Source organism: Mya arenaria, chromosome 6 (genome assembly GCF_026914265.1).
Source record: "Mya arenaria isolate MELC-2E11 chromosome 6, ASM2691426v1".
Lineage (NCBI taxonomy): Eukaryota > Metazoa > Mollusca > Bivalvia > Myida > Myidae > Mya > Mya arenaria.
The window spans coordinates 68,453,414-68,476,846 of NC_069127.1; the positions used below are offsets into that span (position 1 = coordinate 68,453,414).

The following is a 23,433-nucleotide window of genomic DNA, read 5'->3' on the forward strand; positions in this document are numbered from 1 at the left end:
TGATTCTATATTTATAAAGTGCTCTCGGTCTAAAATGAACATATATTTTTGATATAACATTGATTTTAACACTCGGGCGTTACAAAAACAAGTACTTGATTCCAGTTTCCCGACCAACCCTCTTTTATTCTACCCGACACATTGTTTTGTTTTTGCCATCGGGAATTTTTGTATGGCCGTTATTTTTTCTCGTTTTGGGTATATCTTTATCTTTAAATTGCACCTGATCAACCTGTAGATGTACTGTTTAATAAAACACTGTAGCTCAGGTTCACTGAGACAAAGTGACGGCCGTGTTAAGTATTAAAATGATATTCAGACTCACCTTTACCTAAAAAAAACCCTACCGAATCTATCACTTATTTATTTTTATTTTTATTTGATTATTTTTAGGGGGAGGGGTGCTGGGGTAGGGGGCGGTTTCAGAAAAAGCTTGAAAAATCCTCTCATCAAGATGATAAATTTGGATCATGCCCGACTTATGCGGTTGGGGAATTGTTGGAGGAGGGGGTGGTTACATTAAGCATCACACTCCTCAGTCATCAATGAAAATTGTGCCCGGTGCTGGGCTGGAACCTACGGCTGCTGGACCACTGGCATATCGCTCTATATATCTGAGCTTACCAGTCGGGTGGTTCTAACTTGTTCTAAACACTCCTGCTTTTCACTCAAGACATCAATAAAGTAAACCCGGGAAGCTCATGTTCACAATAATGGTCAAATTTAATAACATATTTTTACATTTACATTTTATGGCTTTATTCAACAATGACTTTAAAAAGAACAATAACCAAAGCACATGTACAACATAGATAATTAAAATACACACAAATAGCGACTAACATCGTTCAAAAGATTAAATTTCGTCATTAGAAATGATGCAACAAAAGCTCACAAAATAATTTTTGGCTGTAAATCAGTCCCTCTATGATTTAAATATTTCTTAAAATGACCAACTTAAGTTGTAGGAATGTTTAAAACTATTAATAAATTAATGTGTTTTTGTTTTGTTTTCAAAATTTATTAAAACAAGAAAAAACATTTAATATTGACAGTACGAAACGAAGCATAACATTCATATTTATTACAAACAGCGGCATGCAATCATAGCATTGAAATTTTCAATGATAAAACAAAATCAAACATTTTCATTTCAATCGCTTTGAGCTTTGATTTAAACACAGTATTTTGCGAGGATGAGGCCTTCTCGGAATCCCTTTGAATTATAATGACACCATTATGTCATTTTGTAGAAGTCTCAATTAAAGACAGCTTGCAATTAAAGTGGTACCATGTTTGCACTTACTGTTAAGCCAATACTTGAACAGCGCCTGGTATGAGTTTAAGCCATGCAAAAACAATATTGGTCTTCACTACAAAAATCAACATTACGAGGAAATTGAGCAAAGCGACCTCGAGCCGACGGGATTTGATTGCATGTTCAAATGATAAGAATGGCCGACTAAAGTCAAAAGAATGTTTGAAACAAGGATATATTGCAAAGACACACTCAAATCAGTCTCATTAACATAAATAAAAAGAGTAAATCCTTGGTCTTGATTAGTGTGCCTTTAAACATGATATTGTCAACTTCAGATTATATATCATGAGCGCTGCAAATGAAATGTAATCATGGTACAAATTAGACTTGATACTTTATTCTAATATTAGTTATAACAAAAAAACCCAATATATACAAACATCAGGAGCTCATTTATTGACATTTTATTCAATTTAATGATGATATGGCCGAAGATAAATCAAAGAGCCCTTCCCACAGGGTTAAATTTCCACGAGTTCGTCACACACTGTCGAATCGGTCGCTTCACATGTCTCCATGTCCGAGGAACAGGTTCCTTTGTGGGTTCCTGGCATCCAGACAAACATGCTAACCTCTTCAGAGCTTGCTGGGCCACAGTGATCGATTCCTGCAACAAAAGTGTGTTTTATTATCAGTCTCCTTTATACTACATGTATATCAGAAGTACACCCTTACATCCTTAGACATTATTTTATAATATGTATCAACTTATTGCCGTCGAAACCTAAACATATATTTCGTATTTGAAACGAATCTAGGTAAGGATTTGTTTACGCTCAAACAATTTCACATTCGTCCTCAATCATCAATTGAATGTACAATGTTCATATCGAAGGGTAATTATGAAAAGTTCGAGTAACATATACAAAAAAGGACTCATATTTGTGGGTATTTTCGCTCATCGAGTAACTAAAGATGTGGATCGAATTTATCTACAACACACGTACGTCTGCCACTAGCAATCAGTTTATTTTTGACTTCCATCATCCTGCTATAGTTTTCCGTTGAGGCCTTCCCGTGGTCCACCATAGGCTCGGGGTAATCTTCGCCGATAACACAGCGAGCCTTCTCCTGGACAGACTTGGGAGCCTTCCACGGCCCAAACAGGTAGCGAAGGGGCATGTCCTTTAATACCGGCAGGTAGCGTCTGTGGGGAAATGTTATAAACATTAAAATGTTAAATACTTGTAAGTTTTCTCCTGTAGGAATTTTGGGGCGCTCCACGGCTAAAACTGGTAACAAAGAGCCGTTAACACTGTCAGGAAACGTCAGTGTGTGTGTGTGACTTGCTTATTGCTTAACTTGTGATTATGGGTTAATTTTACGTTTACCAGTGGAAAAGGACAACACCTTTTGGATCTTCTTATCTCAAATTGACAGTTGTTTGACATCGTATCAAAATGTTATAAACACAAATGAATGTAACTTTAGTCACATGTCATATTAGTATGCCCGAAATTCTATTTTAATGGCCTTACACAGTACAAAAGTCATTTGAAGGACCAAAACATGAAGTGTTGAAAGAAACTTTTTTTTTTATTTAGTTTAGAGGTTCAATATTGAGCAAACACAATACATACATCAGTTGCAACATATGCAGGTGTAAATAATTTTACGATTTTTGGACAGACTTTCCCGAAATGGCGAATGCCTTTTTATCTCAAATCCGGTAAATCTTCTTAGAATTTGGTCAACTCATTATAACCACAAAAATGTCGCAAAGGATGTGTGTTTTACTCCTGAAAAAGAATTTTCCTCAAGTTTAAATCAAACATGAACTTTTGAAACATTTAAATTTTTAACCTTCCCCACACACTTTTGTGCTGTTGAAGATCCAAAGTTAAAGAAAATGGTGGTAAACGGCATATTAATATCTAACGTAATCATTACGAAATTGCTATACCATTATATGTTTGTGTCTAGGCAATAAGTAGTGTGTAAATGGCTAATTCACCAATAAACTCTGAAACTCTTGACACTATTAACGTATTGTAATGTAGTAATGGAATTGGCAATGCACATTTTATTCAAAATTATTATTAACGATATTATCATATTCGTTGTACACGAACAATATTCAATCATAACGTTTTGTGAAAACTCGTGAATGCTTATTCATGTTCTTATTTCATTTTTTTAAAGTTATCGGACAAACGTATTTAGAAATAAAGTGAAAAAACAGACTGATAAACATACCACAATACGATAGAAATTCAGTAAAAGATGACTGCAAAATTTGCATGACTTTGGCAAGACAAGAATTTAAAAGCAAACCCACCTGATATAGACACCAGCTGGGTCCATTTTGCGTCCGTATCGCACGGGGCAGTAACACTTGAGACACTGAAGAGTCTTCTCGAATGCGGAGCTAGACATCCACATCCAGCTTCCCGCACAAACCGACCAATCAGCATCCAACAGGTACTTGTCAAATACCTTAACATACAAGAATGTGTACAATATGCTTTAAAAAGAAAGATCTTGGTATGTTATTCAAGACGCTTAACGCCTCATATTAACATTCGATTTTCTGTCTGTGTGTGATAAGGCAATTGTAATAGGGCTGAGCATATATGTGTTACTGGTATTAAGTTGCATGAGCTTTAATCGAATCTTCGACAAAGGTTGCAGTTTGTTTGCATGAATGTCTAACCGTGAGTCTTAGGCAGTGTCGAAGTCTTGACGTTTTTCTTTTTGCCAAAATTAATAGATCAAATAGCCTAACTCACCTGTGAGACGAGATCCGCGCTTGAAAAGAAGATATTGCAAGTCAACATAAGCATACCAACGAAAGAGCTTTATTATAAAGGATATACGAAATAAGACAGTAAATAGCGACCTTAAGTCCCTCCTCCCAAGAGAGCCAGAGGTCCCCGCGGGTTAGGAAGGTGGATGTTGCATGACGACACACGTGGTGAATCCAACCCTCACTTTTCAGCTGCTTCATAATCGCATCAATCCATGGGAAACCCGTTTCTCCCTTGAAGAGAAAGATTTGACCATTGCGTTATAGTAACTTTATTTGTATACATTACAATATAAAGCGCATAATGCTTATTTAATTATGCACACTTACACTTTGTCTTGTAAACAATGAAGACAATGCCAAATAGTTTCTGCTGTCGTTATAATATCAAAGGTAAAAAAAAAGCAACACATGCAGAAGCCAAGAAATGGCCCAGTTAAACAAGGGACATAACTGCATACAGACAATATAGATGTAAAATTTAACTAAAGAAAATACTAACGTTTACACATAATGGAAAGTCCTCAAAGCCTAAATAAGGCTAAAAAAAATCCTACTTTTTTTCAAAAAAAAAACATCCTGAATAAAATATTACATAGCAGACAAGCAATTAGGTACCTGTTCCCATCTCCTTAGCTTTTCCTTGTCCTCATGCCAGGGAATGTTAAGGCAGATTGGATTGCTTTCCATCTTGTCGAAGTTTATGTTGTTCACAGACATCGTGTAGAAGTATTCCCGCCAGACTAGCTGACCGATAACAGATATCGTGAACGCCTTCCTTGGGTTAAGCTGATATATTTTACAACATATTTGTTACTGGAAAGTGCATCAGCCAATCCTTTTACACTAAGCCTTGTCATAGCTAGTTGCTTCTTGTATGTGTTTTACTATAAATGACATACACATGATACGTAAGACAAAATAGCTTCTTGTAATTCTTTGAGCCATTTTATCGTATTTATCTTTCAAGGAATATAATGTCTATGTACATGTTCATGTAACACATGTCCTACTGGATATAAAAAATAATTCAGCCGCCAATGATGTACGAGAATCATTCACTACGGAATACTTTGTCCGTAGTGGCTTTTCTGAAGTGTTTGATGTTTAATAATGCAATCACCTGCTACAGTACTTTTTTACAGAGAAGTATCGTAAATATATTGTCTGATAATTTATTGATTTACTATTGAATCACCTGCACAAAAGTATCCCTAAGGGCCCAGTAAAATTTACGTATGGAGAGACAGCCGAACCTCAGGTAAGCACTTAAACTGAGTGGAGGCCCCGCAACGGCTGGAAACGTCTGGTTCGGCATCACGTTTCCACAACTGAACGCCTGTGATGGAAAAAGGACCTTCCCATTGTAATGTTTCTTTATATGTGTTTTATGACTTTTTTCAAATAGCTAATAAGAATGGAAATGTAATTTCTTCCAAGTTGTGAGTCTGCGATAAAGATAGAGGTATGCTGCATAACAAATGACGCTTTATACAATAACTTTGTATTCATATCAAGGAGAGGCTGAGAACTGTATTTCCCTTAAAATTATTAGTTCAGAAAGAGGGTATTACTAGATAATGCATATTTAAATACACTCACCATCGCCTCAACCCTCATTCTGTGCTGGAAAAGGACCAATGCTTTTGACTCGCCACCTTTCCAGTCATTGTGGCGCTGATCCTGTTCTTCACTTTCAGCAAACACACCTACAGGAAATAACATAGATAGTCTCAACGAATGACTCTCTGACTGTAGTCTTCAGGCAATATCATCGCCAATCTCAAAGATCAAATCCCATACATATGATTGCCATCTGAGTTACATACAGGGCAATGTATAGAATCTCTTAGTTAAAGAATCATATTTCACCCAAAAGAGAATTTAAAGAAAACATAAATTTTACAGTCATAAAGGCATAAAGAAGGTTAATATTATTGTTAGAAGCAAATAAATACAAATAAAGAATTACAATTGGTATCACAAAACGCAGACGAAAAGGTCGATATCTTTTGTTGTTTACTCAATGCCATTTTTTACCTAAAAATGATAAATACATAAATCGCTTGAGGAGGCGAATTGCCTTTTATTCTTCAAAATTGTAACAAGTTATTAAATTTGCACCTAACCTTCGATTAGAACTTACCAAGTAATTGTAGTATACTTCAAAGAGCCTACACTTATTACTTACCCAGTGAGTTGATATCAGGAATGCCGAACAACTCATCATGATCGCTTTTGATCTTGAACGTGATTTTGGATAGGTCAGGGGAAGCTACCGGCCTGGGCGGATCACCTACAGCCGTCGCCACTTTATTGAACAGCGAGAAGGTCAGGGGTGGGTTGCCGCCATTGTTCTGCAAAATTCTTAAAAAGAAACAAAAGGCATGTATAAATTCCTCAACGCTTTAAATTGATTTTGTAAACGTTTAAAGAAATCTCAACATTTTTGTTCTGTTCAAGGCTTTTCCACAAGGTCGATTAAAAATACGTGGACAGTGTATATGAACCTTTCACTGTAGATAATATTAATATTCATCATATATCCCGTAAATAGTAGAGTGCAAAGTAAAACGGAGCAACCCAATTTCGTCTAGTGACAATGTTTACATAGGTTATAAAACATTTAATATCAGCTGTAAAATAAATATAGTTGTTGTCACTATCTTTTTAATACTTGCCAGTAATTAAATGAATGCTTAAGCAGCATCAACCTTGATAATACTCACTTTTCACACAGTTCTTATAATTAAAAAGTAGTATATTTCATAAAATACAAGCGCGCTGATATGACGCTGTATGTTTGTTTGGTTTTATCCTTGATGAATTTTGGTAAAGTTTAGGCTACTTTAATTGTCCCGGTAGTTTCACTTGTTACATTATTGACAAGTTCCTTTAATGCACAATTAAGCTTAAAATTAGGCTAAATGACAACGTTTCAGTACTAAAAGAGAGTGATATAAAATAATGAGTAAAGGTAGTTTCACTGCATTTCCTTTACTATGTTTGATCTTTAAAATGCTGCTTACACTTGAGGATCCCAGAGTACATGCGAGACCTTCTCGACACATTCAACATTGTACTCCTCACAGAGACGCCTCACTTGTGTGTCCCTCTCGTGCCAGATCGCTTCCACGTCCGCATCAAATGTCAGCTTTGACACTGACAACTCCTTTAATTATTTATAATAACATTAATCAAACGAGAATCATTGTTATTGGTGACCAATGCAAATAACTACTGTTAATATGATTTTCTTAAGAACTGTTTGCTTTCTTAGCGACTTATTATTACGACATTTCCTTCCCTGCTTGGTAGGCAATAAAAACAACCATGACGTAATATTGTGGGATACAAATCAGTTTATTTGTAGCTTTTTTGCACGACAAGATACATTGCAGGGTTCTCTCAATCAATTGCATTTGGCAGTAAATTAACTCACGGCTTTTGCTTCGGGACTTACAGACTTGACAAACCTCAGGTAGTTATATATAATAATGAAGGGTGGCATCACACCTTTGATCCCGACCAAAATACTTTATACAAAGAAGACTCAAATTATGCGTTGACTTTGAGACTCAAATACTTCCAAAACCTCAAGTCGCTTTAAATAACAAATAAGGCTGAACTTACACTGTTGCTCTAGACTCACAAAATATCCAAACCTCATGTTTATATATACATATAAAACAAAGAAGGCTTAAATTGAACCTTTAAATTGAGACTACCTTTAGTCGTTATAAATAAAAAAATAGCATCGACTTACACGATTGCATTGGGACAAACATACTTCACAAGCCTTAAATCGTCATATATAATAAAGAAAGCTGGACTCATACTTTAAAAATATCTAGGACTTTCATCAGAGTTCAAATGTTAATCCGCATCTTTTCTTTTGTATTTTTCCTTCATTTAGGTAAAATTTTCAACAATAAAAAGAAATTCTACTTACCCTGAACAGCTTGGATAGTATGGTTACTAAATGTCCAATGAAAACAAACAGACGTCCACCATCTTTAATGAATTGTTCATCCAGGTCTCGCAGGCTCTCCAATAGAAAACGCATCCGGTTATACCCGGCTGTACGTGTGCCTGCAGAAATGATACTCATTCTAAGTCAGACAAAGTCAATATGGTATAAAAACAAAAGCCATGGAGCGAACGCCACTGCTCATTTGTAGTTTATTTAATCGAATATAATTCGACGCTTAATAGAGTCAGAGTTGTGGGCCTTCATAAAGCATAAAATTACATAACAGATCGTTAATTAAAGTTTGAATGTAACAGCATTCAAAGCCAACAATAACAAATTACAATATACACGTATCTTTGCCAATATGTTTAGCATATAACTTATAAATCTCTGTATTAGTTTACCAGTTAAAATATACATATTTATTTCAGAGTGTTATCGGTGTCATTTCAATTGCATGATACATGCCTGAGGTCCCTATTTCTGTTCAACTACCAATTTAACAATTGTATATATAAGTGGTTAACCCTGCATGTGAATGCAAAAGCGACCCTTTATCAATAATTTTACAGATGGCGAGAGAGCCAATTACTTTTTTTCTTCTTAAATTGTTTGTTTTTATGAACGCGATTATGGCGAAAAGATACACATAAATCTCTTAACTTTATACCTGCTACTTCCCCATCAAAGATGAAGATTGGATACAACTCGCCACCGTCCTCTACCGCATTAAGTAGGGCGGGATTGTCGTGAAGACGCAGACCATGTCTGAACCAGTGGATGCAGACTGGTTTGTCACTTACGAGGTTTGCATTAAACATCTTGGAAGGATGCAAATCTGACGAGTCCTGCAACAGTTATTGTATATGTATAAAGTGCCCTCGTTCTAAAAAGGAACATGACAGAAAAAACATCAGTTCTACCAGTCAGGCGTAACAAAACACAAATGTTTGTTCCCAGTTTCCCGGCGTTATTTTGCTCTACCTTTTGGTATATCTTTGCGATGTTTGATTGCAATGTAGAAACGCGGTATGTAGCTTTTATGAAAGCTGTTATTGATTCAATAAGTAGCTTTTTCATTCGTAGTTACTTCCCTTTTTACATGTATTGCAATGTTTTAAAATGATAGAAGCCGCAGTATGAAGCTTTATTGAATATGAAACCAATTTAACATGGGGTTTATCAATATGTAAAAGTATTAGATGATTGAGAATAGTTTGAATCCGTACCAATTTTATCCGGAGCTCCACAAGGTACGTACTTGGGTCATTGATGTTCCTGTTTCACATAAACGACCTACCATATTCAGTGTCTTTAAAAGTCAGACTATTCTCTGATGATCGTCTTCTTCATTTAGAAATCGAATCTGAACAAGACCATATTACTTGACAGAAACACATCCAATCACTAGAGACTTGAGGCATGAGGTTCAACGAAAAAAGGAGACATTCTTCCTTCTAACTGCAAAATCCCCTCACTTCTATTCTTTTTGTAGACATATTTAAAACAATTTAATGATAAAACATATCTCGGATTAACAACTTCTCAAGATCTCAAATGGTCATCCTATATCAATAAATTAACCAAAAAGACAAAATTGACACGTCTCTTCTACAAAGAAACTTGAAGAACTGTCCATACGGCTACAAAAAAAAAACAATAGACACATATCGAACGTATCCAGATATAAGCCAAAGGGTTCTTAACAAATGATTGCAAAATCAAAGACCCGGGCTGTGTTTTACAGATGCTTGCCAAACTGGAAGGCCGTGGAGAAAACAGATTTTTCTTCCTTTACAAAATGATGCCGGCTACACTAACGACGATTTCATCACTATAAAATCTAGATATTTAAAATATATAAATATGTCTGTGACTTTTAAACATCGGATTTTTCGAAAAGATACAGTGTGAATTATTATAGACCATTTCAGGAAAATTGTTCAAAACTAATCAATAGAAGTTTTCGTTACAGACAATTGAAACCATCCGGAAAATAGTGTGTGCCTACTGCGGGGTGAAACCAATGACTTTTCGAGAACTAGCTAAGGCGCACAACCGACTTCTCTTACTAGGTCGGCTGGTTCAAATTGTACCCATATACAAATTAACCTTTATAGCCACGTAATGTTTCGTTTCAGAATAAAATCGCCATTTGAAAACTCAGATGCAATATTCAAAAGTATGACACAAGATATATTTTTTCTTAGTAACTGACTCATATTTATAATAATAATATAATCAAACCAAATAACAGTTTCAGGTTTTATTGTTTTATTGAACAACGACATACAAGCAAACACTATGACCAAAGAACATCTACAACACAGAAAGTTAACATATACACAAGTATCGAAAAGCATTGTTAAGAAGTGTTTCGATTGTTAAACCTGCAATACATGCTTTCAAATAAGTTTGCCATTTACACAAACGGTACAAAAAAGTGATGTCCATTCAGGTGCAATATGCTGTGTATGATAGTGTACATGTTGTGTTTTATTTCTGCTGTTCAGTCACGATATGTTTCAAATATTCAATAAAATCCTGCTAAAGTGCCTTGTCAAAAAGGCAGTCGAATTAATTGAAAACCACACACCCGAACAAAACCCGTCCCCGAGACTCACATTCCCAAGAGCCCGTCACATAACATCCCTTCACTCGTCTCCTCTTTACCCAACGAACATGTCCCAGTGTGTGTCCCCGGCACCCAGACAAACTTGCTAACTTCGTCAGAGTTGGCTGGACCACAATGCTCTATTTCTGCAACAAAACTGGGTTTTAATTATCTCCTTTATATCACAACAAAAGTTCGGCTCCCATTTCTTTAATAAACCTAAGAGTCGTTTCAACCACCCTATACAATATTTCAAAATATGCATCAGTTCCAGGTTTAAAAAATATCAATTTGAATTAACATATTGAGTTGCAAATATGAACACCTCAATGTGCATTAAAACCAATGAGACTCAGATCGATTTTCTTTTCATCCCCATCATATTTTACAAAGGAAACATGAAAAGAAATCAGTTGATGACCTACCTTTGCCAGTGGCGACCAGTTTATTCTTCACTTCCATCATAATGTTGTAGTTTTTCTTTGATGCCTTCCCGTGGTCCACCATGGGCTTGGGGTAGTCTTCGCCGATAACACAATGAGCTTTCTCCTGGACCGACTTGGGGGCTTTCCATGGCTCAAACAGGTAGCGAAGGGGCATGTCCTTTAACACAGGCAGGTAACGTCTGTGGAGAAATGTGATGAAATATAAATATGTTAAATACTGCTAGGCCTTTTTCTGAACAGACTTAAGGGTTGTTTCACGGATCAATTAACACAAGGAAATGCCCTTCATTAGTGACAGGTAACGTCTGTTGAGAAATATTTTAAATCATAAGGGCTTTAAATATTAGTAAGTGTTCTTCTGCGCGGATTTGGAAACCTTTCCCTATTCAAACAGTTACATAGGGACATGTCCTTCAATACTTGCAATTAACGGCTGTAGGGAGTTGTTATAAAACATAAGGATGTGAAATACAGGTATGCCTTCTTCTGTATTGTCATGGGGGCCTTCTTCGACTAAAGAGGGTAAGAAATGGGCATTAATTTCAACACCGGCTGATAATATCTTAAGGAAAATGTAATAAAACATGAGGATGTTAAGCCTTTTTCTGGACATAATTTTGCCATCCATAGTTCAAACAAGTACCGAAGGGGCATGTCCTTCAACACTGGCAGGTAAAGTTTGTTGTGAAAAGCACATACAAACTCTAACGAATTACTAATTAGCACAGTGTTATATAACAGTAAAATATCAAATACTCTTAAGTCTTCTTTTGGGCCGACTTGGAGGTCTTTCTTTACTCAAAGAGGTCGCGAAGGGACATGACCTTCAAACTGGCATGCAACATCTGTACTCAATTCTTAAGTCTGGTGAAGCCCAACTTCCTGCAATTGAAAACTCACTCACCTGACATAAACACCATCCGGGTCAAGCTTGCGTCCGTATCGCACGGGACAGAAACATTTAGGGCACTGGAGGATCTTCTCGAAGGCGGAGCTAGACATCCACATCCAGTTTCCCGCATTAACTGACCAATCAGCATCTATCAGGTACTTGTCAAACACCTAAATATCCAGAACACATGACATATGAATAATAAAAAAGCTTCACAACAAAAGTTCCTGACATGTGGTACATAAAACTATATAAACCGTGATGTTCTCAATTATCCATATTTCCAACCTTTGTTGGGGGGGGGGGGGGGGGGGGGGGGGGGGCGGGGGGGGGGTACTATTTCGGGGCTGGTTTTATCGATTTTGCTAAATAAGAATAAGTTTTTCGATGTATTGCAATGTTTTAAATGACTGTAAGGCAATGATAAAAGCCTGATCTGAAGATGGACATAATGTGACGAAACACATGTATAGTATTACACATAAATAAACAACCTTGAGCCCCTCCTCCCAACTGAGCCAGAGATCCCCACGGGTTAGAAAGGTGGACGCTGCGTGACGACACACATGGTGAATCCAACCCTCGGTTTTTAGCTGCTTCATGATCGCGTCAATCCAAGGGTAACCAGTTTCTCCCTGGTATAAATAGAATCCTTCTATTATATATTAATCTAGTCAATACTTAATAATACAAAACTAATTTACATAGAGAGAAACACAAATAAATGTTGTTGTTTTTTATAATGCACACATTTGTTATAAAGACCCCCGTTGAAATGCCCTTTTAATATTTCAGACACAGTGATACTCGGACACAGCTGACCATGCCGTATAACTCGATAGAGGAAATAAAGCTATCGGACGTGATACCGAATTAAAACAGAAATTTAAACACAAAGAAAAATAGTCAACTTTACATCTTCCTTTTCAAACAAAGATCCGACAAGATAACAAGAAACGAAAATACTCGATAATAGGGCGACAACATATAACTTTTTTTCCTATTAGTGATACTTAAGACCATTCCGCTTTGTGTGTGCTATCACAAATTATGCCAGGAGGACTATAATGCTTTGTAGTTTTTAAAAAAAAAATACAAACACACACACAAACAAAACAAAGAATCAAAAACCGCCAACTAGTAATATACCTGTTCCCACTTCTTCAGTTTTTCCGTATCCTGATACCAGGGAATGTTCAGGCAGATTGGGTTGCTGTCCATCTTGTCGTAGTTTATGTTGTTCACAGACATCGTGTAGAAGTACTCCCGCCACATCAGCTGGCCGACCGCAGATATCGTGAACCTTTTCCCTGGGTATTGCTGATAGAGTAATAAATGATACAGAGTTCCTATTAGAAAGTGTATCAAAGACACCATCTAGCACTAAGCTGTACAATAGCTGGTTGCTGCTTGTCTGTTTTCTACTTAAAAAGGAATACACAGGATAGTTAAGTAGTAAGTAAACTGCCAGTCAGTTATTTCTTTCAGCTCAAAAGTTCATTTAAATGAACATGAAATGTCGTACAGGTCCAGCAAATCAGCCAGTCACCAATGAGAATCCTTCTCTGTAGACAAATTTGGCCACAGTGGTTTTTACTGACAAAATATTATTTACAAATTGGTCAAATGATCTATTGATTGGCTAGTAAATACCTTTAGATAAGCATCCCTGAGGCTCCAGTATAATTTACGTATGGAGAGACAGCCGAACCTTAGGTATGCACTCATACTGAGTGGAGGACCCGCGATTTGAGGAAATGTCTGGTTCGGCATCACGTTACCACAGCTGAACGCCTGTAATGAGACATGATCTCCTCATCATTACGTATTAAGCAAAAAGATAAGAATCGATTAATGCACATTCTTTTACGTAGTACATCATTTAAAGATAAGGTATTCTTCATCAACATTAATGTATATAATTACTTTTGTACATCGAGTGTGAATTATGTTCTATCGTAAATATATAAACTCACCATCTCCTCAACCCTCATTCTGTGTCGGAACAGGTCCAGAGCCTTTGACTCGCCACCCTCCCAGATATTATGGCGCCGATTCTGTTTTTCACTTTCCGCAAACACACCTACAGGAAACAACGTGTTAATTCAAGTATTCAATCCAAAAATGTATTCTTTATTACTTACATTAAGAACGGCATAACGGCTTTAAAGAGATTCAAATTGGCAAAACAAATGACAAAAAAAGAAATCATGAAGTATTCCTTCACCGACTCAAAACGGCATTGAAACAGCTACAGATAGAGACACAGCATCCTTTCTAAACTGTTTCCTTTGCTTCAAGTGAAACCTCGATAGCACTTATACGATCCAGAATTGTCAAATGCAACCTCATTCCTTCCATCAGTTACTATAATGGCATACGACGTAAGCAACGTTATATATAGTATTGAATCCTTCCAAGGCTTGCTGTTCACTTATATTAAGTCCGAGGCCAATAAAAGAAGGTGTAGATGTTTGGGTTGAACCATTTTCTAATATCTACAACACACTACTTCGACGTTTACCGTTTCATTCCTCTTGGAAAATTGTAAATGCTGCACCAATCTCTAAAAAGTCAGATCCATCATTCATCGACTCTTACAAATTTCCATTCTGGCTTTATCAAAGATTATTGTACTGTGAACCAACTAACGACATTTGTCTAGCAATGTACGCAGGAAAAGAAGTTTGTGATATTCTTAAGCTTTTTACAGAGTATGGCATCGTGGCCTTCTTCTCAAACTCTCTTCTATTGGTATTCATGCTACCCTTCCTGTTGTTCTCCTACATGTTGGACCGAAAGCAAACAGTTGTTACTTCAAAACTCGTATTCGAGCTGGAATTCCATCAAGCTGGAATGCAAGCGTACGACATGGCTCCATTCTCGGCCCTCTCCTAGTTCTAGTCTTAACCGACGATGTCAAAGCCAATATTCGCTTCTGCTGATGACACCAGATTATTTATAATAGCGTGGACGACCCTATCGAAGCTAGTTCCGTTCTCAATGTATTGCCAAAACTCGATGGTCTAAATCTTGGCTGGTATCTTTCTACCATGCCAAAACAAAGTCGATGCTTTTCTCACGCAAACGCAAACCCAAGTACCAATAGTTGTCAAGTACCAGTGTGTCAAGTGAAATTCACAATACCTGCCTTTTCCTTATTTATCGGACGACGTAAAATCGACATAACCTAAAATACGTTGGTTTTGTTTCTTAGCTACATGTAGTTATTACTCAACGAATTCTAGTCCCTAACATAAGTAGCCATATCACTATTTTTCCAGAATAAGTCAACCCCAACAATGAAATGAACTTAAGTATTTAAAGTAATATAAGTATTTAAAAAGCTTGTTTTCAGATCCATTCAGAAACATTTTATATAATATATTTTTGTAAAGTGTGCATTCGGTGTTGTATTTAAATGAACTGAATAAATAATGGTTCAACAAAACAAGGGCGAGCACACCTACGACAAATAACATAGTCGATCCAAGGATTTAATTCCAAACTTTAGTCTTAGTTAACGGCATACATAAGCAATATATCGTACACATAATTTGAAAACAACAATAATTTCATCAGAACAGGAACTTGAAGATGATTTAAGAAGTTCAACTTTTACGTACCAATTGAGTGGGTTTACTCCAAAGAACCTGTACTAATAACTTACCAAGTTTGTGGATATCAGGAATGCCGAACAACTTGTCGTGATCGCTTTTAACCATGAACGTGACTTTGGATAGGTCCGGGGAAGCTACCGGCCGGGGCGGGTCACCTACAGCCGCTGCCACTTGATTGAACAGCGAGTAGGTCAGGGGTGGGTTGCCGCAGTTGTTCTTTAAAATTCTAAAAAAGAACTTAAAATCATTTTGTATTTTCTCAAGAACTAAATATATATTCTGTTTACATTTTTATTTCTCTTTAAACTGTCATTAATTTAAAGTAATTCTTATTTTGTTCAATATAACAATGAAAAATGTATCGCATTGCTTATTTTTAACTTATTTACTTAAAAAAATACAAAGAAAGGTACAGGGTCAAGTCTAGTAGTAAAACAATAAGGCAAAACCCCTGTTAAGACGCAAGAGGCTAGGGTCCAATAGACTCTGGATAAAAGATACACAACGTATAGACAAAACATAAATACCCCACATGCGTGAACAAAGAGCATTAATATTTCTTATATATGTCATGTAAATAAGAGACCATCATTTTGTATTCAATTAACTTAATTGAACCAGAGTAAAAAAACGTGGACTGTGTACTCATTAATTGTCCCTTTATAATTATTTTATATTAATGTATTTACTTACCCAAGAAATCGTCAGAATTTTATCAGGTACATTGATATAGTTTGAAGTATTAGAAAAGTAATTAAGAACAAGATTGTGCAACATTTCAATTGGCGGTCTGTTCATAGTATGTTCAATGGCTTTATCAGTCTTTAAACCAATTTCTTTGAAATTTGACTTTTTTAAAAACAATACTGTAATTTTATAAATGTTTTTTTTACAATAATTGGAAATAACATTTATAAATAACATGCAAAACGCGCTGAGATGAGGCCTTTAGTTCACCCCTTTTTCATTCGCAGTTGAGAATATAGTTTTGGTGATATGAACAAGCTGGACCATATTGTGACGAGTTTTTTTCTTGTTCGATGACTGTTTGGCATAATTCCTTTAAGCATGATTTTTTTTAAATTTTAGGCTAGTGAAGTATCAATTGTTCGATTATTAAAAAAATCACTTAAATCATAATAAAACTTCAAATTGGGCTAAATGATAGCCTTCAGCACTAAACGATACTTCTATTGAATAAAAAGTACAGGTAGTTTTTGACTGCAGTCCTTTATCGAGGGATAACACTCATTAGCTGTTTAGCTAAAATATACGCATCTATTATTAACAAGCGTTTAACGTTGTGGGCAGAAAAGTATGAAAAAAAATCAGATGCACAGTTTCGGTTCAGAAAGGGGGTTTTCTACAACAGATGCAATATTCTGTCTGAAATCTGTTATTGACCACATGTTGTATTGTACGTATACTGACATGCAAAAATGTTTGGATACTGTTAATAGGAATGCTCTGTGGCTGAAATTACATACAATGGGTATAAATGGAAAGATGCTTAGAACCGTACGATCCATGTATACTTTTGTAAAAGCAAGGGTTAGACATTGCAGCAAATACTCAGAGTTCATAGAGATATCAGTCGGCCTGAAGCAAGGAGATATTTGTTCGCCATTGTTTTGGTCAATGTTTATAGATGACTTAGAGTTATATCTTGAAAATAATATAACAAGTGGAATATCTCTAAATGACATAACATTAATTTTATTGTTGTATGCTGATGACATGGCAATATTTGCAGAAACTCCTGAAGAGATGCAGTCAACACTCAATAATCTTAAAACCTACTGTGATAGGTGGAGGCTAAAAGTCAACGTTGAAAAGAGTAAGGTTATGGTATTCAGACGTCGTGGACATGTTCGTGCTAACGAGAGCTGGAAATATGGCGATTGTTTATTAGAGATCGTTGATAATTTCAATTATCTGGGAACTGTGTTTAATTGTCATGGATCTTTTTCTTCAAATATACAATTGCTATGTGGAAAGGCATTAAAAGCAATGAATGTGCTTCTTAATAAATTGAAAGAGCTTACGTTTAGTCCTAAAACAAAATGTCAATTGTTCGATGCTTTTGTAACGGCAATCCTAAATTACTCATCTGAAGTTTGGGGTTTTACTAAATCGAAGGACATTGAACGTTTACACTTAAAATTTTGCAAACGGATTCTGGGTGTTAAACCATCAGCAAGCAATACGGCAATATATGGGGAGTTAGGAAGATACCCTCTATTCATTAACCGTTACACACGTATCATCAAGTATTGGGCAAAACTATTATGTACCAAAAATTGTATTGTAAAAAGTATATATGAAATGTCTTTGCGGGACTTAGAATCAAATGAGAAATAATGGTTATTTGATGTTAAGAACTTATTATTTGAATACGGCTTTGGTGACGTTTGGGAGAATGCCTCACATATAAATACACAACTATTTATAAACGAGTTCCAGCAAAGAATTAAAGACTGTTTTATTCAGGCCTGGACAAGTAATTTACAATCAAACTCTGTGTTAACAGTTTATAAGGAAATAAAAAGAGCATTCGAATATGAAATATATCTAAGTGCGAGTATTGCTACTCATTTGCTTAAACTGTTCACACAAATGAGGATATCTTGCCATAAACTACGGGTGGAAACTGGACGATACGGTCGCAATCGTATAGAGAGACATGAGAGACGTTGTGAAGTGTGTCATTCTGGGGACATAGAAGATGAATTCCATTTTATGGATGTGTGTTTGTCAAAAATATAGAACTATCCGTAAACGCTATTTACCGGCGCATGTTATTCAAAGACCAAATATGGTCAAATTTCTTGAACTTGTTGTATGCAAGAACTCTGTTGTATTATGATAAAATGATTACTTATATACTTTGTGCTATTAAAATTAGAGATAATGTATTACAAGGTTAAGATTGTCATTGTTTTAACATTCTATGTATTGTAAATGTTTCCTTCTCGAAGTCATGTTTATTTAAATGCTCTCCCCTCGTTATTTTAGCTCTATTCGAAATAAATGCCTTCTTTTGTTCTAAATATAAATATACATATCTGTGTAAGGAACCTTTTTAGTAAATATGATATTTGTTTTGAACGTTATTAATTTACCCTCCAGCAAAATCTTATTAATTTAATTTTTGGTTTTAACGGATTATGATCAGTTACTTCATTATTATCTTCATTCTTGCGATTATTAGCATTATTGTTATTATTATTATTATTATTATTATTATTATTATTATTATTATTATTATTATTATTGTTGTTGTTGTTGTTGTTATTAAATTTGCTCATTGAGTTTGAAGTGAATAACAATACTTAAAAGTAACTTTATGCAGTATACTGCTGTATATATCATACCATTATAGGTTAACATAACACGTTTGTTGTATTGTGTTTGTATATCATTACTATTGACTTGTACATATTATTGTTACATGTTTATGGATGATAAACTACATGTTTAAATCCAAATAAAATACATTCTGATTCTGATTCTGATTCTATATCTAAGTTATGCTTACTCTTCAGGATCCCAGAGTACATGCGAGACCTTCTCGACACATTCAACATTGTACTCCTCACAGAGACGCCGAACCTGTGTGTCCCTCTCGTGCCAGATCGCTTCCACGTCCGCATCAAACGTCAGCTTTGAAACTGACCACTCCTGTTAGGAAAGGAATGAGAGTCATTATTACATTTCTTTACTGGTAACCTATACAAAATGATTGCTGTTTATTTAAGGGTTTTTGTAAATAAATCGAACTGACGAACTGATCTCATTCCTTTTCGACAAATTATTTTGTGATTTGTTTTCCTGGTGGGCCAATAACAAATATCAATCTTATTGCTTCGTTGTTACCCTTACTTAGTTACGTAATGATTGAAAAACATAAATAAATGTACTTGTATATTTTTAATAAATTAAAAACAAGCATAAATTGCAAAGTTCTGATACAGTTTCATTTGGTAGTTCATTGATTCATTATTTCAATCGGAACCTGTCTTTATAAAAAAAACCCGGATGGACTGGAACTTGCTCGGGACTTACAGACTTTACAAACCTCAAGTTGGTATATATAACAAAGAAAAGATGGACTTATACTTTTGTTTTTGGACTCACAAACCTTAAACACGTAGAGTATTTTTATCATGACATACACATGATAAAAGAGGCTGGCCTCATACTCTTGCATTGCGATACCCTCAAGTCGTGATATATAATAAAGAACGCTGGACTCGAAACTTTGCTCGGGATTCACATACTTTACAAACCCCAAGTCGTTATATTTAGCAAGAGGGTAGAGTTATGCTTTTACTTTCGGTCTCACACCTACTAAAGTTACCTACCAAAAGTCGCTTTATATAACAAATGAAAGCTTGACTTATGTTTGCTGTTGGACTCACATAAGATATTAACCATACGTCAGCTGGACTCACTTTTTCTATGAGAAACGTACATCTCAAGTTGTTAAATATATATCAAAGAGGAATGGACTCACATTTTTTATCCGTGACTCATACACTGGACCTACACGTTTGCTTTAGCACACACACTTTACAAACCATAGGTCGTTTTAATTAACAAAGAAATCTGGACGCAAACTTCAGCTTTGAGAATACCACAAGTCTGTACACATCACGAAAAAGGCTGGACCAGCACTTTTCAATAGGGAATCACAGACTTTATAAACCTCTGTTTGCTATGTATAATAAAGAAGGCTGGACTCACACATTTGCTTTAGGACTCGCTAAATGTCGCTAAATATAACATATAAATCTCGACTCCACGTTTAGACTTTTTAGAACTTGTTGAATTCAAGCAACAAAACATATGTTTTAAGAACTTTCAATAACAAAATATTTTCACCTTGAACAAATTTGATAGTATGGTTAGGACATGTCCGCTGAAGACAAACAGGCGTCCATCATCCTTACGAAATTGGTCATCCAGGTCTCGCAGACTCTCCAAAAGGAAACGCATTCGGTTATAACCCGATGTACGTGTGCCTACAGACAAGGCAAAGATGAAGATGTTAATGCAGGTCAAAATGTTGATAGCGCCAACGCTCGTCTGCTTGTTTCCGAGACATACTGGGGGCATTACTCGATAATCGTCTAAGCCAGAGTTAGGGGACATGTTCTACATATGCGTTTTGTCTCTGTCATGTAAATCAATTTTATTTGAATATCTTAAATTGTTGATGAGTTGTTGCCACGGTTAATGTTGCTACTTGCGGAAGCCGTAAACGACATCAAGACTACTACAATACATCACCCTTTTTCTTCGAAAAAAAAACAGACGAGCTATTGAGCAACGCATTATCAAAACGCATTCAAGTCACATCGGAGAGGATGCCATCCAAACAAATGGTTTAGAAATTTCAGAATGGAGTATAATTTCTTTTCTTACTAAGATGATAGAACTTTGAAAAGGTATGTTCAATTTACAAATGAATTTCTACGTCAATACATATAACAGAGTGGTGTTTTCCTGGACAAAAGCATATGCTAAAACTTAAGTAATAATCACTACATTTACTTTTGCGTATGTTGAATTGTCAAAAAGGTGCTTTTGGACGGATAAATAATACTCGAAATGACCTTTAAGCCAATAGCTTTTGACCAAGACCTTGCATATACCAAGGGCAAACCATCATGTTTTTACCGGTGGCATATATTATGGGGCTACAACAAAACTATTTAAAAGTTGTTCATAAGAGATTTAAATGCTGATATAAAATGTACACGCCAATATGCCAAAAAGAAAATAACGAGTTCCAAGATGATTGGATTATACACAAGCTGTTGTTGACACAATATAGAGGCCAATTACTTTAAATGTAAAAGGAGTATACCTTTGTTACTGATGGGGTTTATCCCACAATCGAAAATGACCCTGACATTATGACCATATTTCAAATTTCATTATCACTTAATTGTCGGAAGATGTATTTCCATATAAAAAATATTAATACTTTACATAGTGCTTATTTTAATTCTTTGCATGCCTTAAGTGCTTCAAAAGTGACCTAAATTGTTCAATGGCAACAATAAATGTGTGATCTGAAATAACATTCATTCTTAGGTTACATCCCCGACAAGCTAAATTTCATGACCAATGAGTGGAACCTTAAACTTGACCTACATACGTGGATCATGTACATGCACTTATTTTAAAATTTTCAAATGCATGACCAAGATACGGACCGGAAAAGACAAACGAAATGAAACGAGTTTGATCTCACATGAACGTTCACATACTTTGCATTTGTGCAAAGTTATTAAAAACAAACAAACAAAGGAATGACCAAGTTAAAGCCCGGACAAGCCGCACTACAAGGAAATGTGACCAGTAGATCTGAGTGTGACCTCGAACTTTTGACCTACCGACTCGAGTCTATATCAAGCAAATTCAGCTGACGCTGACGACCGGATGTTTTGAACATTTTTTCTGGTGTATTCGGCTCTATGCCAAATGCATACATACGCATATGACTCCCATTTTTAATCAACAGCTTATTAAAGAAGTGTAAATATGAACGGTGAAACCTGCATGTAAATGCATTAAATTATATTATATTCTTTTCAAATAAATGCAATCCTATGTCAATAGTTTTACCAATCTGAGAAAACCCGTGACTCTTGCGTATAGACAAAATTTGGGCGTTACATATAGATCTCTTAGCGTTATACCTGCCACTTCACCATCAAAGATGAAGATTGGATACAACTCGCCACCGTCCTCTAATGCATCAAGAAGGGCGGGATTGTCGTGAAGACGCAGACCATGCCTGAACCAGTGGATGCACACTGGTTTGTCACTTACTGTTTTGGGAGTAGGCATACCCGGTGGTACCTACAAGAGTGATAGGAGCGTGTCATCCGTTGTTTCATACGACTTAAGAAACAACACTGGAGTAAGACCATAAACTCAACCTAAAGAAGTATTTTAAAGTATTACCTTATTAAATTCCTCGGTAGTAGAGGACGTCTTTCTTGAACTCCATTTTATCAAAATGATTCATGGCCTTCATCGTTCAAAATATTTGCGACGATTAAAAACCGTAAATTAATTCGTCGCGAATTTTAAAATTGCAAATATATTATGCTTAAAATTATACTTATAAAATATCCAACACACAATGAGTGATTCATTAGGAGCCTCCTATTTTCTATATATCGTTGTTGAAGTTTTGGTAATAGTTGTATTGTTGTCTAACAAAGCAGTGGAGCTTTAACAATAAGCTACCACCCGAACGGCAAGCACCACAACCCATGTTATTTCAAACAGCATATGGGATGCACGGCAACCCCTGTTCCTCCAAATATCACGGGGGATGTACCAAAGTATCTGTTTCTCTAAAACAGCAAAAGGGATGCATCGCAGTTTCTGTTACTCCAAGGAGAACGGGGCATCAAACCCCCTATTCCTTTAGACGGAGGTGCGGTTGAGTAAAAAGAGTACTTATTAGGCATGATCAAACCTTCAAACCCCTGACCCCCGCACCCCACAATTGCAAACACCTATACGGGAAGGAGAAATACAATGGTGTTTACGGTAAATTACTATACTATATACCTCCATCTGACTCATTTTTCTTTTCTTGTGATGATACCTTGGATATATGGATATACACGTCCTTTTTTACGTTTTACGTGCTTTGTGAATGTCGTCTTTATATCGTTTGCCACTGCGTCATAGCCTGTTTTTCAGTCAGTCAGATTCTTCAAGAATAGTGGGTGCAGCCCGCTTATGCTGGTGACTCCGTTCTCAATGTTTGCAATGTACTATCCTCGGTTTCCT

The 23,433-nt window shown here is 35.9% G+C and overlaps 2 protein-coding genes across 2 annotated transcripts; both read right to left on the reverse strand.

Annotated features, from left to right (window-relative positions):
* Window positions 1–1,782: 1,782 nt before the first annotated feature.
* LOC128237994 (cryptochrome-1-like) lies at window positions 1,783–8,861 on the reverse strand. The gene is made up of 11 exons (XM_052953569.1): window positions 8,711–8,861; window positions 8,020–8,159; window positions 7,097–7,239; window positions 6,259–6,434; window positions 5,670–5,776; window positions 5,266–5,406; window positions 4,686–4,856; window positions 4,161–4,301; window positions 3,600–3,757; window positions 2,269–2,468; window positions 1,783–1,928 (listed from the first exon to the last, which is right to left on the reverse strand). Exons 1-11 carry the CDS (start codon window positions 8,859–8,861, stop codon window positions 1,783–1,785), a joined length of 1,674 nt encoding a protein of 557 aa, XP_052809529.1.
* A 1,799-nt stretch (window positions 8,862–10,660) lies between these two features.
* LOC128237995 (cryptochrome-1-like) lies at window positions 10,661–22,473 on the reverse strand. The gene is made up of 11 exons (XM_052953570.1): window positions 22,323–22,473; window positions 20,497–20,636; window positions 19,151–19,293; window positions 15,663–15,838; window positions 13,969–14,075; window positions 13,646–13,786; window positions 13,142–13,312; window positions 12,487–12,627; window positions 12,005–12,162; window positions 11,080–11,279; window positions 10,661–10,800 (listed from the first exon to the last, which is right to left on the reverse strand). Exons 1-11 carry the CDS (start codon window positions 22,471–22,473, stop codon window positions 10,661–10,663), a joined length of 1,668 nt encoding a protein of 555 aa, XP_052809530.1.
* Between the last annotated feature and the right edge of the window lie 960 nt (window positions 22,474–23,433).